Source organism: Primulina huaijiensis, chromosome 6, assembly GCF_012295235.1.
Source record: "Primulina huaijiensis isolate GDHJ02 chromosome 6, ASM1229523v2, whole genome shotgun sequence".
NCBI lineage: Eukaryota > Viridiplantae > Streptophyta > Magnoliopsida > Lamiales > Gesneriaceae > Primulina > Primulina huaijiensis.
The window spans coordinates 8583861-8594070 of NC_133311.1; the positions used below are offsets into that span (position 1 = coordinate 8583861).

General features: G+C 40.3%; 1 protein-coding gene across 1 annotated transcript; it reads right to left on the minus strand.

Annotated features, from left to right (window-relative positions):
• Nucleotides 1-8833: 8833 nt before the first annotated feature.
• Nucleotides 8834-9813, minus strand: LOC140979062 (uncharacterized). Its single transcript, XM_073444416.1, has 3 exons — nucleotides 9660-9813; nucleotides 9170-9480; nucleotides 8834-9076 (listed from the first exon to the last, which is right to left on the minus strand). The coding sequence occupies exons 1-3, from the start codon at nucleotides 9811-9813 to the stop codon at nucleotides 8834-8836; spliced, it is 708 nt and encodes a 235-aa protein (XP_073300517.1).
• Nucleotides 9814-10210: the final 397 nt, after the last annotated feature.

The window sequence follows — 10210 nt, forward strand, 5'->3', positions numbered from 1 at the left end:
ATCGGAAACATCTGAATCTGCCATGTTTAAATGATATTATCTCACAACTCACTGCTATTATCTTATTTATAGACATGTGACATTTAATGTCAAAGAAGTTGAAGAGTCTCAAGCCAACAAAGCATTTTCTCAATTACCCAGGCTTCTTATCTATCAGTTGCTTATTTGATATCAGTTTGTTCATTACCAGTTGATTCATTTTTTCAACTGATATCAGTCTGGTTTTTAAATCTTAACTGATTACAGTTTACAGTCAACAAATATTAGTTCTTTAACAGTTCATTCGTTCAGTTAGTAATTCATTTACAACAACTAATGAAACTGCCAATTTACAGGAAAGAAAAAGACAAAATTAACTCAGATAAATATTTCATTCAAGCATAAACATTAGCTTGCATTACAGCATAATATTTTTCCTCTACATCAATTATCCACATCTTCAACCAAGTGGATAAAGGTGGAGTGAACGTCTTGGCAAAGCTGTGTGAATAAGCTATGCACCTCAAGATCTTTAATTCCTTCTGGAGCATCAGCTGATGACTATGACCATCCTTAAAGACGTCAATCCACTCAGTTATGTGCAAGTGCTCCAGCACCTTCCTCAGCTCTGCCACCCATTCAGGAGTGGTAGCCTCTCCAGTGTTATACAAGAACTCAAGTTCTTGTAACTTCTCCCAGTACTGAAGATTCTCATAGAAGACTTCATCTTCTATCTCAGCCTTCCTGGCCTCCAGAGAAAACGGCGAAGCACTCGAGCTACTCGCACCAGCCATTTCTTTTATCTTAAATATTTCACTAATATGACCGAAACTAACTGTGTTACTTCTATTTATAGCCGAGAGTTATGGAAGCTGAAGGGCCGTGCACGTTCCAGCAAACAATAAATTCCTTAAACTTTAAATTTATTTTTATCGTCATTTTTAATTATTTTGCGCACCGATTAAGGGGGAATATCAGTTTTTGAAAATGTTAACTTAGAGGACAATTGTTTGTGAATTCTCAACTGACATGAATCAACATCCCAACTGATTGTTCAGCTGGATATTTTACAAATCTTCTCGTATTAGTTAACAAATTAAAAAATTATTATATTCCAAATCAACTAACGTGACTGCAGTTTCATAACGTGGCCTATTTTAAACCGCTTACTTTTTGCACACACGCTTACAGCACACGTACACAAATTTTTATTCAAATTTTTTTTGGACTGACACGTGTCCCGAATTTGAACAGTCACGAACAAATGTACTATGCCCGCCTCAATTCAGTTTTCTGTCTTACGCATACAATCAGTTCCTAAGAGCATACTAATTCCAAAGCTTATCTTTTACGAATTTCAGATCAGTTTACTTTTCTAAATAGCGAATCAAATCCCAGCTCACATGTTGAACGCTATGGCCATTGATTTTGACTCAGTTTTATCAGTTCAAGAAGCTGATGTTAAGAATGTTTTCTGAAGATTGAATCGGCTGGTCTAAGGATGTTTTTGGGACAATCTTCGCAAGAGATCTACCCCAAGGAAGTAAATGAATTCTATATGAAGGGGTTCTTCACTACTGATGGAAGTATCTCTGTAACATTCAATAGTCAGCTGTTGATCCTATCTGAAGAGACCTTCGGAGAAATTTTCTCGTTGCCAATTGATGGGTACGTCAGCTTCTCTGAATTCAAAACATCTGACATTGAAGACATGCAATCCTTGCTGTCTGCTGATGGGCGGAAAATTAAAGTTTCCGATCCTAAGAAAGAACTGAAGCATGAGGTTCAGTTATTAGCCGACATTGTGGCGAAGGGCATATTGGCTAAAGCAGGCTCTTATGCTGCCCTTACTCTTGAGAAATTCCAAGTGATGACCATCTTCATGGGAGAGAAGAAAGCTAACTGGAGGCACATTATCTTCAATATTCTAAGGAATATGCTTCAATCTACCAAACAATCAAAAAGGCTTTGCCATTCCAATCAGTTATCTTCTGAAACTGAAGGGATTGGTAGCTGACAATGCTGGAAAATCCTCAAAGTTCAAGATCTTCACTGCCAAGAACATCTTGCCACCAAAGACCAAATAGGAGGTTGGGACGCAACCACCTGCTCCAACACCAGTCAAGAAGGCCAAAACTTTGGCCTAACTGAAGACTGCAAAACGAAAACTGATTATCAGAGAATCAGATTCGGAGAAAACTCCTTCTCCTAAGCTTGTCAAGAGACCGAGGACGCAAAGAACTAAACCAATAACAACGGTGAAATTCATTCCAACTGAGAGCTTGACTCAATCAGCTGCTCAACAGCCTATTCAGGCTATACCTTTGCAAGTTATTCTACCTGATGATTCAGTTGCTGAAGAAGAGGCACCCGCTAAAATAAGAGCTCCCTTGACTCATGTAAATCGCCCTACCATCTTGCCTCGGGCCAGATCTAAAAGCGTTATATTGAGGGAACCAGTGGACACTACTCATTCTGGTCTGGATATTCATCACATTCTTACAACTGACAAAGGAAAAGACAAGCTAGTTGAAGAGCCAAGGCCATCTAATGCCATCCAAATTCACATTGACCTGGCTTGGGAACAGGTCAATGCATTTGCCACAGCGAATCTGAAATCTTTTGATAGTTGGAAGAAGTTAAGGACTGAAATTTTTGTCTAAGAGCTGAAGCGCAAATCCCAACTGAAAAAGTTTATTAAACTTGAAGAGATTGTCTTGAAAATAGTCATAGCTGCTACGATTGCCCAGGCATTGGAAAGGCAAAAATATTTCTTTGATCAGATTCGAGTCAAAAAGCTGACTAAAATAGTTGAAAAGCTGAAATCCAACTACAATCCCGTAGGTCTAACTGCCTATTATGATAGAGCTGTGTTCACCCAACTGGACACAGATCTTAGTGGGCTACAAATGGAAATCAGATTTTGGGAACAGGATTAGGAATTGGTTCTCCCTGAAAAATCCTCCAGTTCAAAAGCCAAAGAAGATACACCCTCCTCCCAGCAAAAAGAGCCATCTCCACAATCAGTTGCTGAAAAACCTGTTCAGGATGAGCCACAATCATTTGCTGTAGAACATCAGATGTACTCTGAAGCTGAGCTGAATTTTTCCAACATTGATGAAATCATTCAAGCAGTGGCGAAAGAATCTCTTATGAGTGAACCCATCTCTGAAGAAGTTGATCACTCAACTGATCAAATCGCTCAAGAGGTTCCTATCTCAATAGAAGTACCATTTCAATCTGTTGTTGCTGAAATAGAAGATCAAAAAGTGGTGGCTAGCCCATCACCAAATCAACAGATTGCTGAAAAACTTCCAATTGATGAGCTAGCTCAGATCACAACTGATTTTCAAGAAGATGCATCAGCTCATGATCAATCAACTGACAATCCTGCAGTATTTCCTATTCAGCAGGAAAATATCTCTGCTGATCGTCATCAATCTTCACCTCCTACAGTCCAAGTGGTAGTAACTGAAACAGATGTTCCAGCACAGAATACTTCTGAAACAATGATAACTGATAAGACCATGGTGGTCTTTGATCAAGTCTCAACGGAACCAGGAACATCTTGTCAGTTTCTGCCTCATTTTTCTACAGATTTTGATAAAGTTCTGGAAGATATTAAAGAAATTCAGCAGAAAATGAATGAAATGATCAATCATGTATACAAGATCCAGCATACTCAATTAGAGCATTCTCTGAAACTGGAACACTCTGAAAAATTCAACTATCAGAAACTGACGACAATTCAAGATGCTTTAACATCTCTCTCTCGAACAGTGGATGATATACAGAAGAACATAGGATTGGCTAAGAGTCTCTCAGTGACTCAAGACTCTATAAGCAAGAGAGTTGATGCTGTCGAGACACTTGTATCAAGAAAGATAGATGTACTTCAAATCTCTCTAACCTCTGCTGTTGAAAATGTATCCAACTCTGTCAATTTTCTATCAACAGATGTTCGAAGATTATCCTTGAAGATGGAGCTGTTTGACAAAAAGAGGGAAGAAATCAAAGAAATGCTAGAACAGCAGAAGAAATCCTCTTTTCAGAAGTAGCCATTTCTGTATTCATGAAGTACATGATTCAGTTGAATTTCTTATTTTATCTACATATATGATTCAGATGATCAATCTCTTATTTTATCTATAAAAGAATTCAGTTATTATTATTTGCTTAGTTTTGTCAAACACCATAAAGGAGAAAATTGTTGAAAACCAAATTCTGGATTCTGGAGTTTGACAAACTGATCAACCAACTGATACGCGCAAGTACATTCAACAACTGGACTTAATAACTGAAATCAGCTAACTGATCAGTTGGAAACTGATTTATGCTAAAGCACCCTTCAACTGAACATGTCTCGGGAAAGAACGATCAACCGACAAAGAGACATAGAAGATTGCAACGCCGCACTTAAATCAATACAACTTAGAACAACGCATTTCGGCGAAAGCTGTTAAGATGCCGCATCATAATAAATGAAGGAAACAATATCCAAGGAATGATCAAGTAAAAAATCAACGGATACAAAGATTCAAATTCATCTCAAGTTACCGTTGGAAAAGAAGCATATAAATAAGTGAACAAAGCAGCTGAGAAGAAGAACCATCAACGCATTATTGAAGCTTGCTGTTACGCTGCTAAAATCACAATTCAAAACTCACGTATATCAGACATATCAGTAGCATCTAAGGCTACAGTTTGAGCGTGTTAGCACTTTGTAATTCAATCAAGAATATATCAGTTGTGCTAAGATCAGTCACGAACTAATAAAAGCTGTTGTATGCTAAGAGTTTCAGTTTTGGCAGTGTTAAGGCCAAACTGAAGTGGGTCAGTACGAGTCTTGTATTCGATCAAAGTCTATTAGTGGAAATCCTATCCTTGAGATAGAAGGGGTGACGTAGGAGTGATTGAAATCTCCGAACATCCAGAAACAATCCTTGCGTACTTTATTTCAGTTTTGTATTCTATCTTTCAGTCAGTTATTTTCCGCAACTACTCTTAGTTTAACTGATTGTCATTGACCAACAAGATTCCGATAATCAGTTTGTCACCAAACTGAATTCAAAATTCGAAAAGATTCTTTTTAATTGTGAGTGTTTACTCAACCCCCCCTTCTAAACATTCTTGATACGTTAATCGATCCTATCACATTGATCGGCCCTCAATGCTTTCGACACTAAGCCAATTCTAGCCCCTGTGACGCCACCTTATGCAGTTTGTACTACTCCTAAAATCGATTCCCTAGCAGCCCCTTACATGAAAGTCATTGAAAACGTGAGTTATGAAATACGTATTTCTTGTCAAACCGAATGCATAAACATTTTATCATGCAAGGACCAAAAAATAAACATATCCAGCACACATATCAGCATATATACTACGTGAATGATGATAAAAAAAGGTACATGGCGTGTCTTAGCATTTATACGCTTGAAAACTTGAAGAACTACGCACGGGACGTGAACTGGAGAGGCGGGGGAGGAGCTTCCTTGAAGAAACTAAGGGAGCCGTGACTTGCAGCTGAAAGGAGAAGGAGATGCTGCTGAAAACTCACGTGAAGAGCTGCTGCAAAGTGAGGTGGGCGGCCAATCCATAGAAAAAAGGTTTAGGGTTAAGTTTATATGGTAATTAAGTTACTAATGGGCCCTGTTTAAAAGTTTAAGTGGATTAAAAAGGTTTTGAGCCCATTAATCAATAAAACAAACCCATCAAGCCTAAAAGCACTCACAAAAAATATTTCATTTAGGTAAGCTTTTGAAAATATTGCCCGAGCCCTCAAAAAGTTCCCCGAATCGTTAAAATTTATGTATCGAATTAAAATATAACCCCGCGGGTAAAAATACCCAACCGAGGCCCATTTTCAAAAATCATACTTAAAAACACCTTATATTAAATAATTAAAAATAATCATTCAATAAAAATATTTTTCCTGAATATCCTCGATCGAGCGCGAAATGCAACAAAAAATCCTAATGCATGAAACTTTAAATAAATCAAGAATTAAAACACAAATGAATGAAATAAACATGCATTTAATGCTTTAAAGGAATTTAATAAAATACCAAAGAAATTTAATAACTTGCATACATGTGGTTCACGTGGACCTTCATATTTTGGGGACGTTACAAAAGAACTCCGGGTATCGATTTCTCATATCTGTTTCGGCCTCCCAAGTGGCCTCCTCCACTGATTAATTCAACCACTGGACTTTGACCAAATTGGTCACTTTGTTCCGAAGTCTCCGCTCCTGTCTGTCTAGAATTCGGACAGGTCTTTCTTTATATAACAGATCTGGAGCAAGCTGCAACGGCTCATAACTCAAAACATGCAAAGGATTTGCCATATACTTTCTCAGCAACCCAACGTGGAACACATTATGTACTCCAGCCAGATTCAGCGGTAGAGCTACACGATAAGCAAGTGTCCTAACTCTGTTGAGAATTTTGAATGGTCCAATGAATTTCGAACTCAGCTTTCCTCTCTTCCCAAACCTCATAACACTGTTCATGGGTGCTATCTTCACGAATACGTGATTTCCTACGGCAAATTCGATATCCCTTCCTCTCTTGTCAGCATAACTCTTTTGGCGACTCTGGGCGGTCTTCATCCTATCTTGGATCCTGACCACCACGTCTACAGTCTACTGAACAATCTCTGGGCCAAGTTCTGATCTTTCACTGACTTCATCCCATTGAATCGGTGATCTGCACTTCCTTCCATACAGTGTTTTGTAGGGAGCCATACCTATAGATGACCGAAAACTGTTGTTGTAGGTAAAATCTACTAGAGGTAGCTTCGATTCCCAATTCCCATGGAAATCGATCACACATGCTCGCAGTAAATCTTCCAAAATTTGAATCACCCGCTCGGACTGGCCATCTGTTTAAGGGTGAAATCCCATACTGAATAGAAACGTCGTCCCCATAGCTGAATGTAAACTTTTCCAAAAGGACGATGTGAATCTCGGGTCCCTGTCAGACACAATAGAAACTGGGATCCCGTGCAATCGGACTATCTCCCGGATACAGAGCTCTGCATACTGATTCATGGAGAAAGTCGTCTTCACCGGTAAGAAGTGTGCCGATTTAGTAAATCGATCCGCTATAACGCAAATGGCATTAGATCCCCTGACTGACCTCGACAATCCAACAACGAAATGCATGGTGATATTCTTCCATTTCCACTCGGGAATAGGGAGTGACTTAAGCATCCCTGCTGGTCTCTGATGCTCTGCTTTTACTTGCTGAGAAGTGAGACATTATGATACAAATCGGCGAATGTCCCGCTTCATCCCTGGCCACCAATACAGCATCTGTATGTTCTTGTACATCTTGGTACCCCCTGGATGGATGGAATATGGAGATGTATGTGCCTATGTCAGAATATCCTCTCTGATCAAATCAACACTAGGCACCCACATCCTTCCTCTGTATCCCACAATACAATCAGACACTGCGTAGAGTACGCTATCCTTGGCTTCATCCTTCAGTCTCCATTTCGGTAACTGTTCATCTTCAGGCTGACCTCCACGGATTCGGTCTAGCACTAAAGACTGGACTGTCAGATTAGACAACTTGGGAGCTTTGCCCTTAGGATAAACTTCTAGGCCAAACCTCTGAATCTCTGACTGAAGAGATCTCTGCACTGACCGCTGTGCTACGACTGCTACTTTCCTGCTCAATGCATCTGCCACAACATTAGCTTTCCCTTGATGGTAGCTAATTTCACAATCATAGTCTTTTACTAACTCCAACAACCGTCTTTGTCTCATGTTCAGCTCTTTCTGCGTGAAGAAGTACTTGAGATTCTTGTGATCAGTGAATATCTGGCATTTCTCGCCGTACAAATAATGTCTCCATATCTTCAACGCAAAGACAACGACAGCTAATTCGAGATCTTGAGTCGGGTAGTTCTTCTGATGCAATTTCTACTGTCTGGAGGCATATGCTATAACCCGACCATGCTACATCAATACTGCGCCTAAACCAAGCTTAGAAGCATCGGTGTATACCAATAAATTGCCTTGCCCTGATGGCATGGCCAAAACTGACGCTGTGATAAGAGCTAGCTTCAATGTATCGAAGCTCTTCTGACAATCTTCACTCCATAAAAATTTAGCATTTTTCTTCGTCAATGAAGTGAGTAGCACTGCAATCGAGGAAAACCACTGAATAAATTTCCTGTAGTAGCCTGCCAAGCCTAGGAAACTACGGATCTCTGACACGTTCTTCGGTTCAACCCATTCTTTTACTGCGACCACTTTAGCTGGATCCACCTCAATGCCACTGCTAGATATAATATGTCCCAAAAATGCTACTTTATCCAACTAGAATTCACACTTACTGAATTTTGCAAACAACTTGCGACTCTGCAATACTCGCAAAATTGTACCCAAATTCTTACTGTGTTCTTCATGGCTCTTTGAGTATATAAGAATGTCGTCAATGAATACTATGAAGAATTGATCTAGGTAGGGCTGAAACACTCGATTCATAATGTCCATAAAAATTGTTGGAGCATTCGTCTGTCCAAATTGCATCATCAAGAACTCGTAGTATCCAGATATAGTTCTGAAGGCTGTCTTATGAACATCTTCATCTTATATCTTCAGTTGATGGTACCCAAAACGTAGATCTATCTTAAAGAACACTGTAGCTCCTCGAAACTGATCGAATAATTCCTCGATCCTTGGTAATGGGTATTTGTTTTTGATCGTTACCTTGTTCAATTTTCGGTAATCGATACACAACCCCATGCTTCCATCTTTCTTCTTTACGAAGAGCACTGGTGCGCCCCATGGTGAAAAACTAGGGCGGGTGAATTCTTTGTCTAGGAGCTCCTGAATTTGCTACTTGAGCTCTAACATCTCTGCTGGAGCCAAACGGTACGATGCCTTAGAGAATGGCACAGTTCCTAGCACAAGGTCAATGGTGAACTCGACCTCTCTCTGTGGTGGAAGTCTTGTGACGTTGTCTGAGAAAACGTCAGGAAAATCTCTGATAACTGGCACATCAGCTATCGATGGGTTGGGTACGTCAGGTGCTGAAATAATAATGGCAAAAAATTCCTGACACTCGTTGTGTACGAGTCTCTGTGCATGCATGCAAGAGATCATGCGAGGGAAACTTTTTCATCTATCTGGCTCAAAAAAAAATCGCTCCATGCCCAACGGCCTTACCTATACCGATCTTTTTTGAAAATCAATTAGAACTCCGTTCTTCATCAACCAACCTATCCCTAAGATAACATCAAACTCTAGCATTGGCAACACAATCAGATCGGCGTAAAACAGGTGGCCCTGTAGTTCAAGATAGATATCATTGACCACGCTAGTAGCTGATAACTCCTCCCATGGTGGGACTGTCATGGAGTAGATCATGTCGAGTCCAATGGACTTGACGCCCAAATAATCAGCAAACGTCTCTGAGATAAAAGAGTGAGTGGCCCCGGAATTTAACAAGGCATTCGTGGCTACTCTCTTTATAAAGATATTTCCTGAAGGACGTTAGCACAACACATAAACTTACACCCCAAAATACTAATATTAGCATCATGCATAGTTGGAAATTTCTATCCAAAGTCTCCAAAATACGAAAAAAACATACTAATATCCCCAAGTAACAATCAAAGTATGCATGACAAAAATAAATATGGTGCTTAATTAAATAGGTTACTTGTCAGTAGAGTCGTGTCTGGGTTCGCCTCCTCGGCATGCATGGCAAACACTCTCCCCTGAGTTGGTTGCCTCCACTGCGGGCAGTCCTTCAACATGTGTTCACTGGCTCCACACTTGAAGCATTTGCTCGAACCACATAAGCACTGACCCATGTGTCGACGGTTGCATTTCGAGCATGCTGGGTACTCACCAGTCTTCTGAGGAGCCTTCTTTTGTGTCATAGGACCCTTGCCATTCGGTGGTCCTGGGAACGGCCTCTTTTCCTACTGACCCTGGAAAGGCCTCTTGAATTGCTGCTGCTGCTAGGAGTGATGCTATTGGGGCACCTGATAGGGCCTCTTGCCCTGCCTGTCATTCTCGATATCACTCTGGTCCTGCTCTACCGCCAAGGCTCTCGACATAGAAATAGCATAGGTGGTAGGACTAGCAACTATAACATTACGGCGCAAGATTGACCGTAATCCATCAAGGAAGTGCCTCAACTTTTCCCTGGCATCGTTCGCAATTAGGGGCACGAAGTGACACCCCCTCTCAAATTTCCTCACAAAT

Bases quoted from the DNA above. Each gene is read 5' to 3' on its own strand.
- LOC140979062 (XM_073444416.1), bottom strand. From the start codon at position 9,813: ATGGGTCAGTGCTTATGTGGTTCGAGCAAATGCTTCAAGTGTGGAGCC. The intron at 9,481-9,659 runs GTAACCTATTTA...AACGTCCTTCAG, and splicing joins AGACACGACTCTACTGACAA to GAAATATCTTTATAAAGAGA. The intron at 9,077-9,169 runs GTATAGGTAAGG...ATGCATGCACAG, and splicing joins TTGATTTTCAAAAAAGATCG to AGACTCGTACACAACGAGTG.